This window comes from Ranitomeya imitator, chromosome 4, assembly GCF_032444005.1.
Source record: "Ranitomeya imitator isolate aRanImi1 chromosome 4, aRanImi1.pri, whole genome shotgun sequence".
NCBI lineage: Eukaryota > Metazoa > Chordata > Amphibia > Anura > Dendrobatidae > Ranitomeya > Ranitomeya imitator.
Genome location: NC_091285.1, coordinates 203,684,868 through 203,711,995, shown reverse-complemented (window position 1 = coordinate 203,711,995; position 27,128 = coordinate 203,684,868). Strand labels below are relative to the sequence as shown.

The following is a 27,128-nucleotide window of genomic DNA, read 5'->3' as shown; positions in this document are numbered from 1 at the left end:
GCGCTAAACGCTCTCATTTTTCATATTTCTAGTGCAGTAATGCAGTTCAAATTTCGTATTTCAAGTTTGTATGTTCTAGCACTGCAGTGTGCTGCCTTATTTACTTAACTTCTCTGTGATGACACCACCTGCGGTGCTAAAGACACACTCTGACATGATACTTGCTGCAGGGCAGGTCAGCACCTCCAATGCATAAAGGGCAAGCTCTGGTCATGTGTCCAATTTGGACACCCACTAGGTAAATTGTTGTGAATTCTGTTTTCGGGCTCCCTCCTGTGGTCATGAATGGTACTACGGCTGGTTCTGTCCATGGACTTTCTTTGATGCCTGTGGGTGTTTCTGAGTTTCCTTCTACAGGTGACGAGGCTAATTCGTTAGTGGGCTGCTCTATTTAACTCCACTTGGATCCTTGTCTGATGCCAGCTGTCAATGTTGTAGCATTGGTCTAGTTCGCTCCTGGATCTTCCTGGTTACCTGTTTCCTCCAGCAGAAGCTAAGTTTTGCTTTGCTTTTTTCTTGTTTGCTATTTTTTCTGTCCAGCATGCTTATGTGAATTTTGCCTTGCTTGCTGGAAGCTCTGGGACGCAGAGGGGCGCCTCCGCTCCGTTAGTCGGTGTGGAAGGTATTTTTCCCTGCACTCTCTGTGTGGCTTTTTGTAGGGTTTTTTGCTGACTGCAAAGTGACCTTTCCTAACTTCTGTCTGTTTAGTAAGTCGGGCCTCTCTTTGCTAAATCTATTTCATCTCTGTGTTTGTGATTTCATCTTACTCACAGTCAATATATGTGGGGGGCTGCCTTTTCCTTTGGGGAATTTTCTCTGAGGCAAGATAGGCTTATTTTTCCTTTCTCTAGGGCTAGCTAGTTCTGAGGCTGTGATGAGGCGCCTAGGTCATGTTAGGAGCGCTCCACGGCTATTTCTAGTGTACGTGATAGGATTAGGGATTGCGGTCAGCAAAAAACCCTACAAAAAGCCACACAGAGAGTGCAGGGAAAAATATCTTCCGCACCGACTAACGGAGCGGAGGCGCCCCTCTGCGTCCCAGAGCTTCCAGCAAGCAAGGCAAAATTCACATAAGCATGCTGGACAGAAAAAATAGCAAACAAGAAAAAAGCAAAGCAAAACTTAGCTTCTGCTGGAGGAAACAGGTAACCAGGAAGATCCAGGAGCGAACTAGACCAATGCTACAACATTGACAGCTGGCATCAGACAAGGATCCAAGTGGAGTTAAATAGAGCAGCCCACTAACGAATTAGCCTCGTCACCTGTAGAAGGAAACTCAGAAACACCCACAGGCATCAGAGAAAGTCCATGGACAGAACCAGCCGAAGTACCATTCATGACCACAGGAGGGAGCCCGAAAACAGAATTCACAACAGTAAATGGGCAGACCCATCAGTTAGAAGGAGATATGTGTAGACGCATACTCTTCCACTATGTTGTGGAAGCGCTGTCTCCTGCTGATACGGTCAGCATCACATGATGGCCATGCTACACCTTGCCTTTCGAGGTACAGTGCCTTGCGAAAGTATTCGGCCCCCTGGAACCAACCTTTTCTCACATATCATGCTTCAAACATAAAGATACCAAATGTAAATTTTTGGTGAAGAATCAACAACAAGTGGAACACAATTGTAAAGTTGAACGAAATGTATTAGTTATTTTAAATTTTTTGTGGAAAGTCAAAAACTGAAAAGTGGGGCATGCAATATTATTCGGCCTCTTTACTTTCAGTGCAGCAAATTCACTCCAGAAGTTCATTGTTCATTCAAGGCAACACAGCTCACCACCCTGAATAAACCATTCCCACTGTCAAACATGATGGTGGTAGCATCATGGTTTGGGCCTGCTATTCTTCAGCAGGGACAGGGAAGATAGATAAAATTGATGTGAAGATGGATGGAGCCAAATACAGGACCATTCTTGAAGAAAACCTGTTGGAGTCTGCAAAAGACCTGAGACTGAGACGGAGACTTGTCTTCCAACAAGACAATGATCCCAAACATAAAGCAAAAATCTACAATGGAATTGTTCACAAATAAACGTATCCAGGTGTTAGAAGGGCCAAGTCAAAGTCCAGACCTGAATCCAATCGAGAATCTGTGGAAAGAGCTGAAAACTGCTGTTCACAAACGATCTCCATCAAACCTCAATAAGCTCAAACTGTTTGCCAAGGAAGAATGGGCAAGAATTTCAGTCTCTCGATGTAAAAAACTGAAAGACACATACCCCAAGCGACATGCAGCTGTAATCGCAGCAAAAGGTGGCGCAACAAAGTATTAAGTTAAAGGGGGCAAATAATATTGCACGCCCCACTTTTCAGTTTTTGAATTTCCACAAAAATGTAAAATAACCAATACATTTTGTTCAACTTCACAATTGTGTTCCACTTGTTGTTGATTCTTCACCAAATATTTACATTTGGTATCTTTAGGTTTGAAGCATGATATGTGGGAAAAGGTTGAAAAGTTCCAGGGGGCCGAATACTTTCGCAAGCACTGTAGTAGCGGTGCCCCAGCTGAGTTGGCGACTTCATCCACTGACTCTGCCTTGTTCTTCGCTGAGCCACTGCTGGTAGGTGGGAAAACCGTTAGAAGCTTCTCTACCAGCACGTGCTTGTATTGATGCATTTTTGAATCCCACTCCAGTGACGGAAGCAATGTTGTCCTTGTAGCAGGGATCCAGCAGGGTATCCATCCAGTAATCTGCGCTGGTGACAATATGGTAATTAAAACACACTAGATATATAAGGGTATAATATGTATAAAATCTACCAAATAAAATCTACCAAATAAAATTTTTTTATATAAAAATATAAATAAGTAGTATAAAATACCCCAACACACCAATGTGTCAAAAGTGTAGTATGACACTACTGGACACTAAAAAGAAAAACGTGCTTGTAGCATGGTATAAGATCAGAAATATAAATCACAACAGAGATATGGATAGATTAATTTTTATTATTTATTGCATGGTAACAATATATTAAAATTAAATAAATATTAAAAACAATTTCATTATATATACATGTATGTAATATTTTGTGCCCATACCTATTTGGCTACCATTATATGTGTTATATATATATATTTTATATAACTGTAAAGACTGAATATATGAAACAATAACTAAAAAAACGGGGGTATATCTGAAAAAATGTGCAAAAAAGACCTATATGTGCAAAAATGTATAGCAATGCGCTTATAAAAGGAGCACCAACTAAGGTGCTATAGTGATAAAAGTGCTAGTGCAATAAGTGCAAAAAGGCTAAAGATATATAAGGTGCTGCTAGTTTAAATCAATATATCCAGTCACTTACTACTACTAGACTACACCCCCTGACGAAGGAGCCAAGCGTCTGAAACGCGTGTCGGGGTGCATCATACCGCACTGGCTATCTACCTAGTACCGCATATATATCAAAGTAAGTGACTGGATATATTGATTTAAACTAGCAGCACCTTATATATCTTTAGCCTTTTTGCACTTATTGCACTAGCACTTTTATCACTATAGCACCTTAGTTGGTGCTCCTTTTATAAGCGCATTGCTATACATTTTTGCACATATAGGTCTTTTTTGCACATTTTTTCAGATATACCCCCGTTTTTTTAGTTATTGTTTCATATATTCAGTCTTTACAGTTATATAAAAAATATATATATAACACATATAATGGTAGCCAAATAGGTATGGGCACAAAATATTACATACATGTATATATAATGAAATTGTTTTTAATATTTATTTAATTTTTAATATATTGTTACCATGCAATAAATAATAAAAATTAATCTATCCATATCTCTGTTGTGATTTATATTTCTGATCTTATACCATGCTACAAGCACGTTTTTCTTTTTACTGGTGACAATATGGGTAACTCGGCTGTCATTGTGCTGACACTGCAGCATGTATTGCCCAGAGGCAACAACAAGCTGTCCTCGGTGGGAAGTGTATCATTTGGGTCTTCTGTATCATCCCAGCCATGCTCCAGTGATGCCCTTGAGCTGCTCTGAGAGCCATCCTGCTGTGAACATGGTTGTGCCTCCTCCTCCTGCAAAACTGTCCCCTGGCTGGACACTTGTGCACTTGGCCGCTCTTGGTACAACAACCCACACTCCAAGCTTTGTGTGGATGACAGGCCTGAAAATGTTGAAAATGGTCCCTGTTCCTAATGCTCCTCTTCCTCCTGTGCCACTTCCTCATGCATCATTACTTGAAGTGTTGATTCTAGCAGGCAAACAAGTGGTATCATAATGAGGATGATGGTGTCATCAGCGCTCGCCATGTTGCTGGAATATTCAAAGCCTGCTGCTGCTCACATAGCCTCTCCAGCATATGCAGGGTGGAGTTCCACCTTGTTAGTATGTCGCATATGAGGTGATGAGCAGGAAGACACAAGTGACACTCCAATGCAAACGGTTTCAATGTAACTTAACACAGTCCTTGGATCCAGTCTCATTTCGTGTTTCGTGGTATTCATCACCAGCACTGTCACTCGGATAAACCCACCAGTAGGAATCGTAAGCATAATCTCACCTTGAAATATGCCTTCTGGAAGTTCAGAGGAGTCTTTTGGCATGAACAGTCTCTTCTGGACTTTTCTTTCCGGTTCCACCCGGACTCCACACCTTACTCCCACCATTTGGTTTGCAGGGATGATGGTTGGGCGCCAGGCCTACCTTAACTTCTTTCATGTCCATTATATTCTGTGCTTTCTTTACTCTATGAATCACATTTTCTGCCACAGCGTTGGGTATGGCGAACGATGTGGCAATTGCATCCACCATCAGTGTCCCTGACTTGTGTTTCATGATGACCTCATTGATTACATTATAATAGGATCCTCTGCCACGTTCTGATTACTGTTCATAAGAAAAGGTACCAAAAGCTCAATGGTGTTGCTGTTCTTTGTGGCCCTGTGTTGGAAAGTCACTTCCACCCAGTCTATGAAAGGAAATTTGGTCTGGTTGATGGCTTTGCCGTGGAGTTCCACTGGTCCTAAGAGCTCCTTTAGTGACCGAAGGCAGGTGCTGTATGTGGCAGGTGGAACCTTCTCCATTCTTCATTTAAAAAGCTCGCTTGGGCTCCTGTGCCCCACAGTGTTTTACCAGGAGTCCATCTAGCTGGCACTGTATATAGCAACTTTCATCGATTAGGCTGATGAGGCTATGTTTACTGACTGAGGAATCCTCCTCCCAGGAGTATAACGTTAGACCTCCGCACTGGGCTTTAAGTAACTGATGCCCCTGTGACTCTTGCAGCTTTTGTAGATGGGAACACACTTGGGGATAGTGCTGACGCAACTGTTTTACCTCATGCACCTTTCTGGGGGTTGGTGGGATTTGGATTGGCTTCTGGGGCCTCCTCTGTGTCACGGTTACCAGTCGCCCCGCACTGGCAACCACCTGTCTTTTAAACCAAACGACCGGGACCATTGTCATTTCTTGGCATAATGTTCTTCCTCACCACATCTTACACAGTGGACACATACCACACTCTGATTTGATGAATGGCACGCCTCACAAACCAAGTATCTTCTCTTTTGGAACCCACTCCTGGGTCTGAGAGATAGATTCTGGCCTGGAACGAAACAACTCTTTCACCTCCATCAGCTCAGCTCGCAGTTCTCCTACTTCTTCCCAGTCAGCTCTGACTGTCCTCCCTTTTCTTGGTGGTTTAAGGTTCACTCTCAGCGGTGGTACTGGAGGGTCTTCATCATGATCTTTGGACTGGCAACCGGGGGTCTCCAACTTCAGCTGACTCATTTTGGTGGTTTTAGGAGCCGAGCCTTTCTTTAACTTCTGTTCGTTCTCTGACTCTAAACTAGCTGCCTCATTCATTTTTTCAATGAGGACTTTTTCCAGAATGCCAGGATCTTCTAGGTACTGTTTCAGCTGTAACTTAATATCTTTGCAGATTAAAGGGAACCTGTCACCTGAATTTGGCGGGACTGGTTTTGGGTCATATGGGCGGAGTTTTTGGGTGTTTGATTCACCCTTTCCTTACCCGCTGGCTGCATGATGGCTGCAATATTGGATTGAAGTTCATTCTCTGTCCTCCGTAGTACACGCCTGCGCAAGGCAATCTTGCTTTGCGCAGCCGTGTACTACGGAGGACAGAGAATGAACTTCAATCCAATATTTCGGCCAGCATGCAGCCAGCGGGTAAGGAAAGGGTGAATCAAACACCCAAAAACTCCGCCGATATGACCCAAAACCAGTCCCGCCAAATTCAGGTGACAGGTTCCCTTTAAGCCTGTTCCCAATGATCTCAAGAAGTTTTTCTGGACTAGCCCAGCATCAAACATCTCCTCCGCCCCTACATCTCTGCATGCGAACAACAGTCTATCCATACGTTTAATCGCTCTGAACAAGAAACTTTGGGGTGATTCATTATTGTTCTGTGAGATGTTGTTAATGAGTCGGTGGAACAATTCTGAAGGATTCTCTATTTTATAGTGTCCTTTTAAAATCATCTCCAACTGTGGTAGGGTCAATTGACTTTTCATCTCTAGCGTACTACAGAGGTTCAGTCCTGAGCTGATCGCTTTCACCACCTCCTCATTGATCTCATCTGGCTGGTAGCCTCTCAATAATCCTGCATCGATCTGGTGCAACAAGTTCATATAAGACAGTTTCTCTTTCTGCTCACACTCTCCAATCAGTCCCAGGATCTTGAACTCTTTCCTTATGGTGATTTGTGTTGTTGGTGAGTACTGTTTGCCTGATTTATCAAACCCAAGCAGGTTAAAGGTTCTGTCAGAGTTTATCACTCGTTCAGAGGGTTGGGTAGATTTCTGCAGGGTTGTTGTTAAGGCTTTGAATTATTCTTTCAATTCCTGTACTTCTGTCTGCGGAAGGAGATTGCCACTCTTGGTAATTGGTGCTGCCCCTCCATCTTCCAACTTCAACCCGATTAGAAATTGTGTTAGCTTCCAGAGGAATGTCCTCATGACATCTTCAGCTTCTTTCTCCCCTAGTGTTGTGAGTTCTGTTTTTGGGCTCCATCTGGTGGTTACTGATGGTACTGGGTGATTTGTGTTCTGCTGTCTCTGGTGTCCACCTGTTCTATTAGGATTTGGGAGTTTCCTATTTATCTGGGCTTTCTTGTCATTTCCCCGCCGGCTATCAAGGTTATCAGAGTGTTTTGTTACCTCAGCTTCTGGCTTCAGTAATCTTCAGGACAAGCTAAGTTTTTGATTTTCTTGTTCCACGTTTTGCTTTATTTTTGTCTTGTCCAGCTTGCATATAATTGTTTCTTTGCTGCTGGTTGCTCTAGCGGGCTGTAATTGCTCCTCATGTTCCATGAGTTGGAACATGAGTTCAAGTAATTACAGGATGGTTCTTTGAAGGGTTTTTTGCTGACCGCACAGTTTACTTTTGTATCCTCTGCTATCTAGTTTTAGCGGGCCTCATTTTGCTGAATCTGTTTTCATACTGTGTATGTACCTTCCTCTCATTTCACCGTCATTATATGTGGGGGGCTGCTATTTCTGTGGGGTATTTCTCTGGAGGCAAGAGAGGTCTGTGTTTCTTCTAATAGGGGAAGTTAGATCTTCGGCTGGTGCGAGACGTCTAGGATCAACGTAGGCACGTTCCCCGGCTATTGTTATTTGTGTGTTCAGGTTTAGGGTCGCGGTCAGCTCAGGTTCCATCACCCTAGAGCTCGTTGGTGCTTGTCCTTTTGTGATTCCCTGCCATTGGAATCATGACACCTAGCTCATTCATCTGTGTATTAATGGCGGCTACAAGTTGTCTGTGGGAGCGTGCTTTATAGATCTGTTCTTCTGACATCTTTATGAGTACGGCTACTGTTCTAAATTCTTCACATGTTAACTGAAGAAGCAGTTCACTGATCCTATCCATTTGTATTTCCACATCCATTGCTGCTAGTGAGTTTTCTTTAGGGTTGGTCCCTTTTAACTGTTGTAGCAGAGTTGAGTTGAGGGGCTGTGCTGCTTTATTTTCCAGTCACTTTGCCCTCTTTTCCCTCTACATGCTAATTCCCGCTCAGAATTTCCTGTACGGGCCACCAATGTTACATGCATGCCGCTAGGTTCAGATAGGGGTGGAATAGGTCTCATGAATTCTTTGGAACTCTGGGGGAACCGTCACTCAGGGCGACCATGTACTGCAGCTTCCTCGGGCACTAGATGGATCCACTTGCTCACACAGATACAATTGATAGAGTCCTCATGAACAGATGAACAGTGTAGTAACGTCACAGCGGATTCAGTACAATTCAAGTCTCTTAAGCACAGGCTTCATAAACAGTACAGCTGCTTCTGAGAGGCACATTGAATAATAGTCTCTTTTGATAGCACAGTTCAGCACAGATCAATATTCTTTACAAAAGGACAGCAGTGAACAGCATTCCTTCTACCGCAGTGTAATGGAGGACGAAGGGGGGATTTGCTGAGGGAGATGATCTTCCAATAACTATCTTCCTGTTCCTGATAGACTTTCTCCACTAGCTGTACAGGGGGTTAGCCCAACTCCCCTCTGTAAAGGAATCCGGTGTCCCTATGGATCACTTGCCTGACCTATTGTGAGAGATAGATCACAAACCACTCATTCCTTTACGTGCTGCCCAAACAGTAAACAAGTTTCCCACAATCCACCTGGGGCGCTGCTAAACACTCCCTGTCTCCTGTGACTGTGTTAACCCCTCTAGTTGCTGGATGCTTTTGAAGCAACAGCAGTTAGCACTATTTCTGCATGTCACATAAAACAAAGATCTTTCTATCTGATTCATGCTACTCGTAGTTGGGTTACCTTTAAAAGATGTCAAACGTACTGGAAATTTTACAAAATATATGACCATAAAGAATCTGTGTAGTATAAAGGAACCCTATTAACATCCACGAAGATCCTCAGTTTATTTCATATAAAGCAGTTCTGTTATTCCAGCAGAAAAGAAGCACTGACCTGCCAGTTGTGAGTCATTCTGGCTAGACATGTACTCCAGGTGAAATTTATGACTGCACACACTTGTGATGTTTTATTGTTGAACAAATGACCCACTAGAGATGGCAAAATTGCAAAATCGTTTTACTAGTTTTATCTTTCAGCTTCTCATGATATGTTTCATATTTTACAGAGACAGATCCTAATAGTGGCAGCTACAATAATCTGTCCAGTGGGACGAGCTACTACAGCTGTGTCAGTCAGATCACTATAGGTAAGTAGCAATGTCATAAAAAGCAAAACAAGAGAAGAAAAGATCAGTACGTTCTCACAAATGTTTTTTAAAACAACACGTAAATAGACTAATAAATAAGGTTTTACAGAAATGAGTGTATTTATGTATTATGGTGGAAAATTTGTCTAACATAAAAGGCAAGAATTAACATAGTGAAGAGCCATTAAAGAGATCCTTTCACCAGTTTTAGCATGTTAAACTGTCCCCATCATGAAATAGTGGCTGCAGAACTGAGTAACTTTTATTTTTTAACTTCTCATTAACATTGTAAAGATACTAGCTTGCAAATTTTAGGTTATAATTGATGATGTATTCAACTTGGCATTCCCAGAGATTTGTAAGTTGGGTGTTACCAGAGATTTGTCTGTGAGGCATATACTTTTATCACATGTGTGACTGTGACCAATTGTAAGCAGGGGAAAAAAGAACACGCCCTCAGAAGTTTAGAAAAACATACCTGTTTCCTGTGAGATGTAATTATAGACAATTCTGCTATCAACCCTGATTTTTGCAACTACTGTATACTATAGAGCAGAACTGAGTGTGGTTACAAACACTTCCAGCTTTAATCTCCCAGCAGTCAGTGTGAGGAGAGGGGCAGAGATAACAAGTGCTATGAGAGTGGCACTGCAGCTTAAGAGGTGTTTGTAATGAGACTCAACTCAGCTCAACTTTCCCTCCTCCCACAATGACTGCAGTGAGACAAAAGATGAAAGTGTTTATAATCACAATCGGCTCTACTGCATTTCCACCCCATCTCCATAGTACCATGAAATGAAAGCTGCTTTAGGTGCTTATAATTATACTCAGCTGTTTTATATTGCACATTGGGCTTATCATAAATTATAACCAAAACTTTACAAGCTAACATTTCCACAATGGAGAGGAGAAATGAAAAAATAAGACAGGTGTTTTATTGATCTGAGTGACTGCTATTCTATGATGTGTCCAGTTTAACATGCTCAAACAGGTGAAAGGTCCTCTTTAGATCCCATATTTTATATATAGTCCATCCACCCATCTAGGTATTTCCAAGAGCATGATAAAGAATATGATATGCAATTTTCTCTACTGTATACTGCTTAGCCTTTAGCCAGGGAATTGGGTTTTTCTTCTTTTCTTACTGCAGTTGCTACATGCTGAGATTTACTTTGGAAACAACTTGATAATCTTGTAAGTATAATTGACTGCTGTTATCCTGCTTCGACCTTTACATTTTAAATTAAAAGTAAACCATTAGTTAAAAAAAACAGATCCCATTACCATGACTACCGCATCCCATATTCACTAATACCATCGACGAGGAGCCACCTGAAAAAAAATCTGGAAAAGTCTCTACACAATTTCCCAATCTCTGACATGTTCTAAAGATGTCAGGAATTATTATTGCTGGGAGCCCAGGGAGCTGACAGCCCCAAAGATTGCTAAAACAAGGGGGTAGTGCTGTCCTTCTGCATAAAGTACCTGTTTGCATGTGTTATTAGAATCTCCCAAGCTCGTATGCAAAATTTGTAACAAGCTCCCATTTACCAAGTGCCATTTATAAAGGTGTATACTTATAGCAGATAGCTTTATTTTCCAGCTCCCGGTAACATTACTTTGTGTGCACACCCTACTATTTTTTGGGCAAAGCAAGTAGAGCATTAATACAGCTAAGTGTCCCATAAAAAGCAACAACATTGTGGTGAGGAGAAGGTCTGGCACTGACTATACCATGTCCTTCACAATTTCAGATTGGAGCCAAAATTTGATAAAAATGAAATCTTCAGGTTTAATGTAACTATAGTTTTTTGGTCAGTTATACATCTACAGTATGGTATACACTTCACAGTTCAAAAACACCACAACTATAGAGATGAAATGACTTTTTATTGCTTAGACAGAAGCTCCTGAGTTATTTTAACACAGCACCCTCAGGGTGCATTTACACGGACCAATGACAGCCATTTAACAACTGTTGATTAGGTACATGTAAGCTGCTTGGTGGTCTTTTCATAGCACTTTCATATTTACACAGTCTGACGTACATACAATCATTCTGTATGTAGAATATCAAGCTCAAAGAAGTTGTCCACTACTTGGACAACGTCTTCTCACACCCCACGCTTGGCCTTGATAAATAAAGCCTATACTCACCTCCCTTGATGACGCCGTTCCCACGGTGTCGGTACTCGCTCTCCCTGGGGCTCTTGTGTGGTGGTGTTGTGACATGGGATGCCGGCGTCCATCAGCGCTGGTGTCACTGCCTCCGCCTTCGGACAAATCGAACATGAAGAAGAAGTCTGGTATTAGCTGCAGCCAGGACTTTCTCTTCATGATCGATTTGTTCGAAGGCAGAGACGGTGACACCAGCACTGATTGGGCGCCAGCATCACGTGTCACAACACTGCACAAGAGCCTCCGGGAGAGCCACCACTGGCACGGGAGGTGAGTATAAGTTTTTTATGGAAGCAAAACATTTTGATCAAGAAGTGGTTGTCATAGTAGTGGGCAACCCCCTTAAAAATTATTACACCTGAAGATCGGGTATCTTGCTTTTTCATTGGGTGATTGACAGATTGGTTACACCAGCCGATAATTAAGAAATAAGCATTCCTTTGAGCACACTTTCTTGATTATCGGCCACTAGAAATGCACACTTAAAGAGCAAAGACTGATAATTATTATTTAATTATTAATTAGTCTTTGTAAAGTTCTGAATCTTTGCAGTGTGCTCCAATATTTTATCCTGCATTGTTTGCTCTCAAACTTCATGCTTAAAGTGCTGTTTCAGCTGAATGTGCATCCTCTTTAGAGTAGATATTTTGAACTGCAGGTCTAGCAAATATCTGTACACCAATGTGAGCTACTTTGCTCTGGTCTTCCATGATCAGGCACTACAAACTCTCATCCTTGTCTTGGCATGGAGGAAGGGATCAGAAAAGCTCACACTGGAGTACGAATATTTGCTAGACCTGCCATTCAAAAAGTTACTCTAAAGAGCATGAACAAGGCAGCTGAAACACTCCCTTTAGCATGGTGCTTGGGAGAAAAGGATGCATGATTGATAAGGTAATTTAGTATGTTACAAAGATTCATTAATTTGCAAAGACTGATCAATAACTAAAATGAAAAAGTTGACAGTGAATAGCTTGTTTGCGGATTGTGCACTTTAGAAAGATGAAAAATTGTCCTATTGAGAAGATAAAATGGTAAAATAAAAATGTCAAATTAAATACTCCTATCAAATTGTTTCCCAAGTGTTCATGCAGTAGAATGTGAAACATGTGACATTAATGAATATATCAATGACATGGAACTATAGATGAACTGCATTTTTTTCATCAGCTTTCCTATATTCTAGGTTTTGAAGTTAATGGACCAGTTGCGATAGGAATATCACATTGGAAACCTCCATGTGTTCACAATGATGCATACCATCCATACGAACAATCACAGCATAATTGTGAAGTCCCAACAGCTCCAGTGTCTTGCTCTTTCCTTGCACAGATGGATGTATCAGCATCTTTATCTTGTCCAACATCTCTGTCCATTATTCCTGCAGTCTCTCACAGCAGCAGCCAAGAAACCCTAAATCAGGACTCAGAAGCCAATCAGGGTAAGGCATTATTATTTCAACCTAGATCTGCAATATGGCATAAAAAGTGGAACTACTAGAGAAGACGTGAAGGTGTTGCCCACTTTTAGGTGTTCGCAGAAACAAATATAATATACAGTGGCTTGCAAAAGTATTCACACCCCACCCCTCCACAATTCTTGCCTTGGCATTTTTCGTGGTTTGCTACCTCACAACCTGGAATTTCTCTGTTTTTTTAAAGGTTTATACCGGTTCACGTAAAGAACATGACTACAACTTTGAACATTTGATTTTCCTTTTACTGTGAAATAAACAACAAATAGGACAAAATAAAGGAAAACTTTAGTGTGCATAACTATTCAGCCCCCTAAAGCCAGTACTTTTTATGGCAATTATAGCTGCAGATCGCTTTGAATAAGTCTCTATGAACGTTCCACATCTTGCCATTGGGATTTTTGCCCATTTCTCAAGGCAAAACTGCTCTAGTTCTTTGAAGTTATGTAGTTTACTCTGGTGAACAGCAATCTTCAAGTCAAACCACAAATTCTCAATTGGATTAAGGTCTGGGCTTTGGCTACGTCACGCCAAAACATTTACACGTTTACCCTTAAACCACTCGAGTGTTACTTTAGCAGTATGCTTTGGGTCATTGTCTTGTTGGAAGGTGAACCTCCGCCCCAGTCTCAAATCACTGACAGACTGAAATATGTTTTGCTGACGAATATCCCTGTATCTCGCACCATCCATCTTTTCCTCAACTCGGACAATTTTCACTGTCCCTGCTGCTGAAAAACATCTTTACAGCATGATGCTGCCACCACCATGTTTCACTATGGGGAAAACAGGCATAGCTTCCCTTTATGACACAGATGCTGCTGCCACTTTTTATAATGCCACAATAACAGCAACACTTGACTCGGCCACCCCCCCACGCATAGCAAAACTCATTCAATCAACATGCAGCCCTGGTTGACCAGCCTGACCAAAGAAGTGAGACGGGCTTCCAGGGTCGCTGAGTGGAGATGGAAGCGATCCCGCTCTGCTGAGCACTTAATTGCATACAAGCAGTCCCTCGCCCGCTTCAAGTCCACGCTCACTGCCGCAAAACAGACTTACTTCTCATCTTTCATATCCTCCCTGTCTCACAACCCTAAACAGCTTTTCAACACTTTCAATTCTCTACTCCGTCCCCCAGCACCTCGCCCCTCTCCTCTCATTTCTGCTGAAGACTTTGCCTCTTTCTTTAAGCAGAAGATTGATACGATCAGAGAAAGTTTTGGCCCGCAGCCCCCAATGACCCTCTTAGCTGCTCAACCCTGTTCCTCTAAAACCAGCTTCTCCACCATGACAGAAGATGAGCTCTCCACCCTCCTGTCAAGATCGGATCTCACCACTTGCACTCTTGACCCGCTCCTGTCCCACCTCATCCCTAACCTCGCCATAGTCTTCGTCCTAACCCTAACACAACTCTTCAGCCTCTCACTCACAACTGGTGTCTTCCCCTCATACTTCAAGCATGCCTTGATCACACCCATCCTCAAAAAGCCCTCCCTCGACCCATCCTCTGTATCTAGGTATCGCCCAATGTCTCTTCTCCCTTATGCCACAAAACTACTGGAACAGCATGTCCATCTTGAACTGTCCTCCTTTCTCTCCTCTTTCTTGCTCCCTTTTTGACTGGTTACAATCTGGCTTTTGACCGCATCACTCAACTGAAACTGCCCTAACTAAAGTCACCAACGGCCTACTAACTGCCAAGAGCAAGCGATACTAATCTGGCCTCCTTCTCCTGGACCTATCTTCTGCTTTCAACACTGTTGACTATTCCCTCTTGCTACAGATTCTCTCATCCCTTGGCATCACAGACTTGGCCCTATCCTGGATCTTGTCATATCTAACAGACCGAACATTCAGTGTCACCCTCTCCCACACCACCTCCTCACCTCGCCCCCTGTCTGTCGGTGTTCCCCAAGGCTCAGTCCTAGGGCCCCTGCTCTTCTCCATCTACACCTTCGGCCTGGGACAGCTCATAGAATCCCATGGTTTGCAGTATCATCTCTACGCTGAGGACCCGACCTCACGTCCTTACTGACCAAAATCCCACAATGTCTGTCTGCTATTTCAGCTTTCTTTTCTGCTCGCTTTCTAAAACTGAACATGGACAAAACAGAATTCATCATCTTTCCCCCATCTCACTCTGCCCCTCCACGACACCTATCCATCAATGTCAATGGCTGCTCACTTTCCCCAGTCCCAAATGCTCGGTGCCTCGGGGTGATCCTCGACTCTGCCCTCTCTTTCAAGTCTCATATCCAAGCGCTTGTCTCCTCCTGCCGACTCAAACTCAAAAATATTTCCCGGATCCATGCATTCCTTGACAATGAAACCACAAAAATGCTAGTGCACACCCTTATCATCTCCTGCCTCGATTACTGCAACCTCCTACTCTCTGGCCTCCCCTCTAGGACTCTGGCACCACTCCAATCCATCCTACACTCTGCTGCCTGACTAATCTACCTGTCTCCCCATTATTCCCTAAGCCTCTTCTTTCTGCCAAGCCCTTTACTGGCTTCCTATTGTCCAGAGGCTCCAGTTCAAAACCCTAACTATGACACACAAAGCCATCTGTAACGGGGTCTACCAAGCTGGGGTACCTCTTTCAGTACCACCCCGTGTTTCAGGAGGTCCACTCTGCTTTTGCTAGATTCTGAATGAAGGACGCTGGCAGGAATTTCTTGATTACATGAGAGCATATAAAAGCTGACTGCTTCTCCACGTATTTCCAGTCTAAGAACACCCTTTATTTACAGCACACAGAATATATAACACAGATACACAGGGCAGGCCAATAGGAAAACAGCGGGCCAGACATACATTACAATAGCCGCAGGGGGCCGGAGTCTGCCAATATTTACTGTGGGAATTACAAAGGTGGGGGGAGGTCAGAAAGAGAATATCTTGTCCAGGGGCGCAGCCTGTGGACTGATGCATTTCACATGGAAACTATTATACATACATATCCTGCATAACATTCTTGGTGCTGGGGGGTTCTGTAACACGGCTCCCCTTTTCAGCGACGCGATCGGCATACACAGTCTGATCCTTAACGGATCGGTTTGGGGATGACCGAAGTTTATGGGGTTGGTACGAGTTCCGTTTGTCGACTTAGTCCATCGGCATTACCGTTTTGTTTGCTGGGTCTGTAGTGGATGGTGAAGTCCAGAGGTTGTAGGGCTAAACTCCACCGCAGTAATCTGGCGTTGTCTCCGGAGACCCGATTAAGCCAGACTAGGGGATTATGGTCCGTTAGGATGGAAAACTGTCATTCATACAAATATGGTTGTAACTTTTGAGTGCCCATACTATTGCCAGGCACTCCTTCTCGATGGCCGCATAGCTCACTTCACGGGGCAGTAGTTTCTGACTCAGGTAAGCTACTGGGTGTTCTTGACCGTCCGGCCCAACTTGGCTTAGTACTGCCCCCAATCCAAACATAGAAGCGTCTGTGTGGACAAGGAAACGTTTAGTTGGATCGGGTGCGGCCAATACAGGGGTATTGGTGAGGGCATCCTTTAGCTGGCGGAAGGCTTCCTCACACTCTGGGGTCCAGGTTACCTGGCATGGTTGGTTCTTATGGGTCAGATCAGTGAGGGACTTGGCTACGCTGCTGTAATTGGGAACGAATTTCCTGTAATACCCCGCTGTCCCTAGAAACGCCATGACCTGGGTTTTAGTGCGTGGGGTGGGCCATTTGGCTATGGCCTCAATCTTGGCTGGTTCTGGTCTCTGTTTCCCACTTCCCACCCAATGCCCTAAATACTGAACCTCTGCTTTGCCCACGTGACACTTGTTTGGGTTCAGGGTGATTCCGGCCTTGTGGATCCTGTCTAATACTGTCTCTAGGTGATTTAGATGCTCTTCCCATGTCGCGCTGTAGATGGCGATGTCATCCAGGTAGGCACACGCATAGTCCTAGAGACCATCCAGAAGTCGGTCAGCCAGCCTCTGGAAGGTCGCCGGGGCAGTCTTCTGTTATGACCTGGTGGTAAATACAGTAATGGACCTGGTGGTTAAGAGCACACAGAATGACCTGATAGTTACAAATAATATAGGACGAGCTCTGAGACGTGGGAACTCTGCTGACCGCAATCCCTAATCCTATCACACACACTAGAAATAGCCGTGGATTGCTCCTAACGCTCCCTATGCAACTCGGCACAGCCTAAGGAACTAGCTAGCCCTGAAGATAGAAAAATAAAGCCTACCTTGCCTCAGAGAAATTCCCCAAAGGAAAAGGCAGCCCCCCACATATAATGACGGTGAGTAAAGATGAAAATACAAACACAGAGATGAAATAGATTTAGCAAAGTGAGGCCCGACTTACTGAACAGACTGAGGATAGGAAAGGTAACTTTGCGGTCAGCACAAAAAACTACAAAAAGACCACGCAGAGGGCGCAAAAGACCCTCCGCACCGACTCACGGTGCGGAGGCGCTCCCTCTGCGTCCCAGAGCTTCCAGCAAGCAAGACAAAAATCAAAATAGCAAGCTGGACAGAAAAATAGCAAACAAAGAAAAACAAGCAGGAACTTAGCTTCTGCTGGGAAGACAGGTCACAAGAACGATCCAGGAGAGAACTAGACCAATACTGGAACATTGACAGGTGGCATGGAGCAAAGATCTAAGTGGAGTTAAATAGAGCAGCCAGCTAACGAATTAACCTCGTCACCTGTGGAAGGAAACTCAGAAGCCGCAGCCCCACTCACCACCAACAGAGGAAGCCCATGAACAGAACCAGCCAAAGTACCATTCATGACCACAGGAGGGAGCTTGACAACAGAATTCACAACAGTCTTCATCCCGAATGGCATAACTTGAAACTGGAATAAGCCAAACGGGGTGACAAATGCCGACTTGGGAATAGCATCAGGACTAAGGGGAATCTGCCAGTAGCCTTTGCATAGATCGATGGTGGTCAAATACTTTGCCCCTGCCAGCCGGTCTAACAAGTCATCCACACGCGGCATGGGATATGCATCCGTCACTGTTTTCTCATTGAGCTTACGATAGTCTACACAAAACCGTGTAGTCCCATCCTTCTTGGGCACTAACACTACGGGGGAGGCCCAGGGACTATCTGACTCTTTAATGACCCCTAAACGCAACATCTCTTGTATCTCTTGTCACATCCCTTCTCGTACAGACTCAGGGACGCGGAAGGGGGGTTGTCGCAGGGGGGTCTGATCCTGGGTCTCAACCTTGTGTTGTGCCAGGTGAGTGTACCCGGGTTTCCCCGAAAACATACTCTGTCGCTGCCTCAACAACTCCTCTGCCTGCTGTCTCTCCCGGGGACCTAAGTCTTCACCCCAGTGTACCTGGTCCCATGTTATAGACTGAGTCCTTTCCCCTAAGACATCAAACAAGGGAAGTCCTGCTAAATCCTTTGCTTCAGGTGCACAGATGGCCACTACCTCTTCAGGGCGCTCCGGATAGGGCTTCAGCATATTCACGTGGAACATGCGGATAACCCTGGGGTCGTCACAATCGGCAACACTATAGGTGGTGTCGGCTATTTTCCCCACTACCTGGTAGGGCCCCTGCCATGCAGCTTGGAACTTGTTCTGCCTAGTGGGCTCTAACACCAGGACCTTCTGCCCTATTTCCAAGATGTGCTCTCTGGCCCTCCGATCGTACCATACGCGCTGGCGTCAGCTGCATGAGCTGGGTCAGCTCCTGTAGCCGGTCCTGGAATTCCAGCACATAGGGTACAATAGGTACCCCTTCTATGGTGCCCTCCCCTTCCCAGTGTTCTAGCACTATGTCTAGGGGTCCCCTTACCCGTCTCCTGTATACCAGTTCGAATGGGGAGAACCCCGTGGATTCTTGGGGCACCTCTCGATAGGCAAACAGGAGGTGAGGCAAGAATTTCTCCCAGTCCATGTAGGTCCTGGTAAAAGTCCCAATGAGTTGTTTTAACGTCCCGTTAAAGCATTCACACAACCCATTGGTTTGCGGGTGGTACAGGGCGCTTCTAATGGACTTTACGCCGCACAGCTTCCACAGTTGGTTGGTCACCTCTGCTGTAAACTGGGTACCCTGGTCTGAGATAATCTTCTGGGGAAATCCAACCCGTGAGAAAACCTGGAGCAGGGCAGCCGCCACCGTCTCTGCCAGTATGTTAGGTAACGCAACCGCCTCTGGATACCGTGTGGCATAATCTACCACTGTCAATATATACCTTTTCCCTGATGGACTGGGTTTGGCTAACGGCCCTATCAGATCGACCGCTACTCGGCTAAATGGTTCCTCCACAATGGGGAGAGGGCGTAATTTGGCCTTGCATCGATCTCCCCTCTTGCCAATGCGCTGGCAACTGTCACAGGTCTGGCAGTATTGACGAACATCATAGGTTACCCCCGGCCAAAAGAAGTTTTGTGTCAGACGATGCCTGGTGCAACTGACGCCGAAGTGCCCGGCCAAGGGTATGTCATGAGAGATTCGCAGTAACTCCTGCCTATACTTCTTGGGAACTACCAGCTGTCGTTTTATAGTGGGGCTCGTCCCTGTGTGGTGCTGCTCTGTGATCCGGTAGAGGAGTCCTTGCTTCCATATAAACTGTTCCCCTTCCAGTACCCCTCTCCCCTCCTGTGCCTTCCCACGATATCCCTCCAATGAAGGATCCTCAAGTAACTCCCTCTTAAATTCATCTGGGGTGGCCCAAGAAATGTGTCTGGATATGGGAATATGTGTAGGGCTGGGATGTCTTACCTGGGCCTCCTCTGAGTGTGATTCCGCCTCCGCAGCTCGAGCTTGTCTCCGGGTGGTCACAGGATATGTCTCAGCCAGAGGGGCAACCGAGAAGGCAGACAACATGGGCCCCAAGTCATTTCCCAGCAAAACGTCTGCAGGCAAATCCTCCATCAAGCCGACCTCAACAAGGCCATCCCCAACTCCCCAGTTTAGGTGAATCCTGGCAGTGGGCAGTCGATGTATGGCTCCCCCTGCTACACGGACTGCCACTGTCTGGTCCGTCTTCTCTTGGTCCCGGACGAGATGAGGCTTCACAAGGGTCAAAGTTGCTCCGGAATCTCTTAGTCCCTGCATGCGTTTCCCATTAACCCACACGACTTGTCGATGCTGTTGTCGATTATCTGCCCGGGCTGCCTGCACGGGGTCTACTTCATGCAGCACTTCCTCCATGTCTCCACCCCTTGGTTAGTTGTAGCTCCACGTGCCGGGTCAGCTTCGCCTTGGTAGCAGTGTACAGCGGCCCGGCGGAAGGTAGCTGTTCCCGCCTTTGGCCACTGGGTATGCTGAGTCCGGTTGGGACATTGTCTTTGCAGGTGGCCCAGCTGACGGCAGGTGTGGCATCGCGCCCCAGGGGAACTGTGGTAGGCCGGGTCTCTAGCTGGTCCCCCTACAATCTTCAGTGGTTTGGGGCCCTCCAGGTCCATGGGCGGACCCCTAGTGACCATCTTTGATCCGGACAACTGAGGCCTCCTGGCGTCATGATGTTCATCGGCCAGACGAGCGGCTTCCTCAAGAGTCGTTGGCTGCCTGTCCCGAAGCCATTCCTGTGTCTCGGGGTTTAGTCGATTAAAGAATAGTTCTAACAAGAAGAGCTGGAGGACGTCCTCCTTAGTGGTTGCTTGGCTCCCTTGTACCCACTTTAGCAACGACCGCCGTAATTTACAGGCCCCATCAGCGTGGGTCTCGGTTACTCGTTTTATAAGTCCACGGAACTTTTGGCGGTATGCCTCTGGTGTCAGCGCATACCAGGCCAAGATCACTTCTTTGATCCGCTCATAGTCCATACAGTCCTCATCAGGTACCATGCGATAGGCGTCCGCTGCCCGGCCTGTCAGCTTGCTGGCCAGAATCTGAACCCGTTCCTCCGGCTTCACTTGATGAAGGGCACACTGCCGCTCAAAGTCCTGCAGAAAGCCATCAATGTCTTCCTCTGCCTCCCCCAACTGTCGGAAGGCATTATACTGGATCTCTTTGTGGCTTACTGTTGAAGGTACCTGGGTGGAGGCCAGAGCTCCCCTTGGTCGCTGACTCTCCTCTCTCCGCTCTGCCATCTCCATCTTGGCCAGCTCCACTTTGGTCCGCTCTGCCATCTCCATCTTGGTTAGCTCTATCCTGGTCCGCTCGGCCATCTCTTCCTTCAGATCAGTACGCACATCAGCCATCACCTCTCATATGATCTCTACTGCAGGGTTTGGGCCATAGAACGCCAGTCTGTTTTTTACCTCCCTCTGGAATTCAGTGTCCTCCATGTTCACATTGGGGGGCGCTGCACTGTCGTGTTCCATGATGGCTGCTATCAAATCCGCTTTTGTTTTGTTGCTGGCGATTAACCCTCCGGCTTCCACCAGATCTTTTAATGTAGTCCTCTTTAACTTCTGGTAGTTGTCTTCCATTCATTCCTTTCCTCCTGTAGAAGGGATATCACATCCCGCTGTCTGCCACCAGTGTAACAGGGTCTACCAAGCTGGGGTACCTCTTTCAGTACCACCCCGTGTTTCAGGAGGTCCACTCTGCTTTTGCTAGATTCTGAATGAAGGACGCTGGCAGGAATTTCTTGATTACATGAGAGCATATAAAAGCTGACTGCTTCTCCACGCATTTCCAGTCTAAGAACACCCTTTATTTACAGCACACAGAATATATAATACAGATACACAGGGCAGGCCAATAGGAAAACAGCGGGCCAGACATACATTACAATAGCCGCAGGGGGCCGGAGTCTGCCAATATTTACTGTGGGAATTACAAAGGTGGGGGGAGGTCAGAAAGAGAATATCTTGTCCAGGGGCGCAGCCTGTGGACTGATGCATTTCACATGGAAACTATTATACATACATATCCTGCATAACATTCTTGGTGCTGGGGGGTTCTGTAACACCATCCACAACCTGTCTCCTCCATACATCTGTGACATGGTCTCCTGGTACTTACCCAAACTCAACCTTCGATCCTCTCAAGATCTCCTTCTCTACTCCCCTCTTATCTCTCCTTCCCACAACTGCATTCAAGACCTCTCCCATGCCTCCCCCATACTCTGGAACTCTCTACCCCAACACATCAGACTCTCACCTACCAAGAAAACCTTCAAAAAGAACCTGAAGACCCACCTCTTCTGACAAGCCTACAGTCTGCAGGTATCTTTAGTCTGCTGAACCACCGCACGACCAGCTCTACCCTCTCCTAGTGTATCCTCACCCATCCGCTGTAGACGGTGAGCCCTTGCAGGCAGGGTCCTCTCTCCTTCTGTAATTGTGTGTGCCTTGTTTTGCTCATGCTTATTGTGCTTGTCTATATTTGCCCCTTCCACATGTAAAGCACCATGGAATAAATGAAGCTATAAAAATGTATAATAATAATAATAGTAATAATGGGGATGGTGTTTTGGGGTGATAAGCTGTGTTGGTTTAGTGCCAGACATAGCATTAGCCGTGGTGGTGTACAAGTCATAACTGGTACAGGAGGAATGAGGACCCTGCCCGCAAGGGCTCACAATCTACAAGGGATGGGTGAGAATACAGTAGGTGAGGTTGGGAATAGTCCCATTGGTGACAGTGCTGAAAATGTGAGAAGTGAAATGTGTCTTTGTTGTAATCTCTGCAGCAGAGTTTTGACTGGAAGAAGTGGTCATGTCGGTCTGAGCCAGATGGAAAAGACGGGAAAAGTGAATGATTCCATCAGAAAGAACATCAGTAGTGATGAGCGAGTGTACTCGTTGCTCGGGTTTTCTGTCATGATCCCAATGGCAGGGGATCACAAAAGGACAAGCACAAAAAACAAAACAAGCTCTAGGGTGATGGAAACTGAGCTGACCGCGATCCTGAACCTCAACACACAACTAGCTGTAGCCGGGGAACGTGCCTACGATGATTCTAGACGTCTCGCACCAGCCGAAGAACTAACTTTCCCTATTAGAAGAAACACAGACCTCTTGCCTCCAGAGAAACACCCCACAGAATAGCAGCCCCCCACATGTAATGACGGTGAAATGAGAGGAAAGCACATACGTAGTTATGAAAACAGATTCAGCAAAATGAGGCCCGCTAAAGCTAGATAGCAGAGGATACAAAAGTGAACTGCGCGGTCAGCGAAAAACCCTACAAAAAAACATCCTGAAATTACTTGAACTCATGTTCCAACTCATGGAACATGAGGAGTAATATCAGCCCACTAGAGCAACCAGCAAAAAGGAATCACATATCTGCAAGCTGGACTAAGACACAAATTAAGCAAAACGTGGAACAGGAAAATCAAAAACTTAGCTTGTCCTGAAGAATACAGAAGCGGGAAGCAGAGGTAACAAGACACACTGATTACATTGATAGCCGGCGAGGAAATGACAAGAAAGCCAGGTTAAATAGGAAACTCCCATATCCTGATAGAACAGGTGGACACCAGAGACCGCAGAGAACACAAGTCACCCAGTACCATCTGTAACCACCAGAGGGAGCCCAAAAATAGAATCCACAACAGTACCCCCCCCTTGAGGAGGGGTCACCGAACCCTCACGAGAACCACCAGGGCGACCAGGATGAGCCCTATGAAATGCACGGACCAAATCAGCAGCATGAACATCAGAGGCAACCACCCAAGATTTATCCTCCTGACCATAACCCTTCCACTTGACCAAATATTGGAGTTTCCGTCTGGAAACACGAGAATCCAAGATCTTCTCCACAACATACTCCAATTCTCCCTCCACCAGCACCGGAGCAGGAGGCTCAAGCGAAGGAACAACAGGTACCTCATACTTCCGCAACAACGACCGATGGAACACATTATGAATAGCAAACGATGCCGGGAGATCCAAACGAAACGACACAGGGTTAAGAATTTCCAAGATCCTATAGGGACCGATGAACCGAGGCTTGAACTTAGGAGAAGAGACCTTCATAGGAACAAAACGAGAAGACAACCACACCAAGTCCCCAACACGAAGTCGAGGACCCACGCGGCGACGGCGATTAGCAAACTGCTGAGCCCTCTCCTGGGACAACTTCAAATTGTCCACCACATGACTCCAAATCTGATGCAACCTATCCACCACCATGTCCACTCCAGGACAATCAGAAGGCTCCACCTGACCAGAGGAAAAACGAGGAGGAAACCCCGAATTACAAAAGAAAGGAGAAACCAAGGTAGCAGAACTAGCCCGATTATTAAGGGCAAATTCGGCAAGCGGCAAAAAGGTAACCCAGTCATCTTGATCAGCAGAAACAAAACACCTTAAATAAGTTTCCAAGGTCTGATTAGTTCGTTCCGTCTGGCCATTCGTCTGAGGATGGAATGCAGACGAAAAGGACAAATCAATGCCCATCTTAGCACAGAACGTCCGCCAAAATCTAGACACAAACTGGGATCCCCTGTCAGAAACGATGTTCTCCGGAATCCCATGCAAACGAACCACGTTCTGAAAAAACAGAGGGACCAACTCAGAGGAGGAAGGCAACTTAGGCAAGGGTACCAGATGAACCATCTTAGAAAAGCGGTCACACACAACCCAGATGACGGACATTTTTTGAGAGACAGGGAGATCCGAAATAAAGTCCATGGAAATGTGCGTCCAAGGCCTCTTCGGAATAGGCAAAGGTGACAACAATCCACTGGCCCGAGAACAGCAAGGCTTAGCCCGAGCGCAAACTTCACAAGACTGCACAAAAGAACGCACATCCCTCGACAAGGAAGGCCACCAAAAAGACCTGGCCACCAAGTCTCTAGTACCAAATATTCCAGGATGACCTGCCAACGCAGAAGAATGGACCTCGGAGATGACTCTACTGGTCCAATTATCCGGAACAAACAGTCTTTCAGGCGGACAACGATCAGGTTTATCCGCCTGAAACTCCTGCAAAGCACGTCGCAAGTCTGGGGAGACAGCCGACAAAATCACCCCATCCCTAAGGATACCAGTGGGCTCAGAATTTCCAGGGGAGTCAGGCACAAAACTCCTAGAAAGAGCATCCGCCTTCACATTCTTTGAACCTGGCAGGTATGAAACCACAAAATCGAAACGGGAGAAAAACAGTGACCAACGAGCCTGTCTAGGATTCAGACGCTTGGCAGACTCAAGGTAAATCAGATTTTTGTGATCAGTCAAGACCACCACACGATGTCTAGCACCCTCAAGCCAATGACGCCACTCCTCAAATGCCCACTTCATGGCCAAAAGCTCCCGATTATCAACATCATAATTCCGCTCAGTGGGCGAAAACTTTCTAGAAAAGAACGCACATGGCTTCATCACTGAGCAATCGGAGCTTCTCTGTGACAAAACCGCCCCCGCTCCAATCTCGGAAGCATCAACCTCAACCTGAAAATGAAGCGAAACATCTGGCTGACGCAACACAGGAGCAGAAGAAAACCGGCGCTTAAGTTCCTGAAAGGCCTCCACAGCCGCAGGAGACCAATCAGCAACATCAGCACCCTTCTTAGTCAAATCCGTCAAAGGCTTAACAACACTAGAAAAATTAGTTATGAAACGACAATAAAAATTAGCAAAGCCCAAGAACTTCTGTAGACTCTTAAGAGATGTAGGCTGCGTCCAGTCACAAATAGCCTGAACCTTGACTGTGGAGACCTGGGTGTCGTAACCAGTGCCTTCCCCCCTCCCATCAATCCCGTAATGAAACACACACAGTCCTAGGTGGGTTGAACAGGTCGGTCACAGTTTATTAATTAAATAAGCAGAGAAAGGGCAATTACATATCGTAACGAGCGGCTCGCGCCGAGCTCCTGTCCGTGATCGACAGGGGAATTGGCCTAACGAGCGGTTACGACCTTTGCCCTCCTCCGCTTTCTCCGCTGTGACTTGATAAAGGTTACCAGGGTTAGTTATATCAACATGCATGACAAAAATTTTTTTTTTTTTTTTTTAAATTACAACATAATTCACACATTTACATTCTCCTGTGGGTTAGTTTAACCATTAGCCTTTAAAAGGGAGGGTGGGTGGGACAAAAGCTTCCAGGTGTCCTGCCGGGAGTGAAAGAGAAAGTTCCTGGCCAGACACCTGGATTTAACCCCTGTAGGAGTGGCCGTAGGACCCCTCCCCTCTAGTGCCCACTGGCCGGCTGGGGGTCTTCCAATTAGTGCATCACTAAGGGGGGAGTGATGCTAGGGGGGAACTGGCACTGACAACCTTTAAGTGCAGCTCTCTCTGTGTGCTCCCCAGTCAGAGACGCGTTCCTTATTCAGTACCGCGTCTGCCAGACGGGATCCATCTCAATAGTAGAAGGGGAAAAAATATACCCCAAAAAAGAAATCTTCTGGACTCCAAAGAGACACTTTGAACCTTTTACAAACAAAGAATTGACCCGCAGGACCTGAAACACCTTCCTGACCTGCTGAACATGGGACTCCCAGTCATCCGAAAAAACCAAAACATCATCCAAATACACAATCATAAATTTATCCAGATATTCACGGAAAATATCGTGCATAAAGGACTGGAAGACAGAAGGAGCATTAAAAAGTCCAAAAGGCATCACCAAATACTCAAAATGGCCCTCAGGCGTATTAAATGCGGTTTTCCACTCATCACCCTGCTTTATCCGCACAAGATTATACGCACCCCGAAGATCAATCTTAGTGAACCATTTAGCCCCCTTAATGCAAGCGAACAAATCAGTCAACAATGGCAAAGGATACTGATATTTAACTGTAATCTAATTCAAAAGACGGTAATCTATACAAGGCCTCAAGGAACCATCTTTTTTGGCCACAAAAAAAAAACCTGCTCCCAAAGGGGACAAATATGGGCGAATATGTCCCTTTTCCAAGGACTCCTTAACATAATCCCGCATAGCAGTATGCTCTGGCACTGACAGATTGAACAAACGACCTTTAGGAAATTTACTGCCAGGAATCAAATCTATAGCACAATCGCAATCCCTGTGAGGAGGAAGCGAATTGAGCTTAGGCTCCTCAAAAACATCCCGATAATCAGACAAAAATACCGGAACCTCAGAAGGAGTAGATGAAGCGATAGAAATCGGAGGTGCATCATCATGAACCCCCTGACATCCCCAGCTTAACACAGACATCGTTTTCCAGTCCAAGACTGGGTTATGAGTTTGTAACCATGGCAGACCAAGCACTAAGACATCATGTAAATTATACAGTACCAGGAAGCGAATCACCTCCTGATGAACGGGAGTCATACGCATGGTCACTTGTGTCCAGTACTGAGGTTTATTCATAGCCAAAGGTGTAGAGTCAATTCCTTTCAAAGGAATAGGAACTTCCAGAGGCTCCAGACTAAACCCACAGCGGTTGGCAAATGACCAATCCATAAGACTCAGGGCAGCGCCTGAATCCAC

The 27,128-nt window shown here is 45.6% G+C and overlaps 1 protein-coding gene across 1 annotated transcript in view; it reads left to right on the top strand.

The window, feature by feature from the left end:
- The window catches only part of ANO4 (anoctamin 4), a 412,900-nt gene that overhangs the window by 54,807 nt on the left and 330,965 nt on the right, over positions 1-27,128 (top strand). The window contains exons 2-3 of the mRNA XM_069764297.1: positions 9,106-9,186; positions 12,551-12,805. Coding sequence (XP_069620398.1) covers positions 9,106-9,186; positions 12,551-12,805 — 336 coding nt within the window. The remainder of the gene's footprint in view (positions 1-9,105; positions 9,187-12,550; positions 12,806-27,128) is intronic.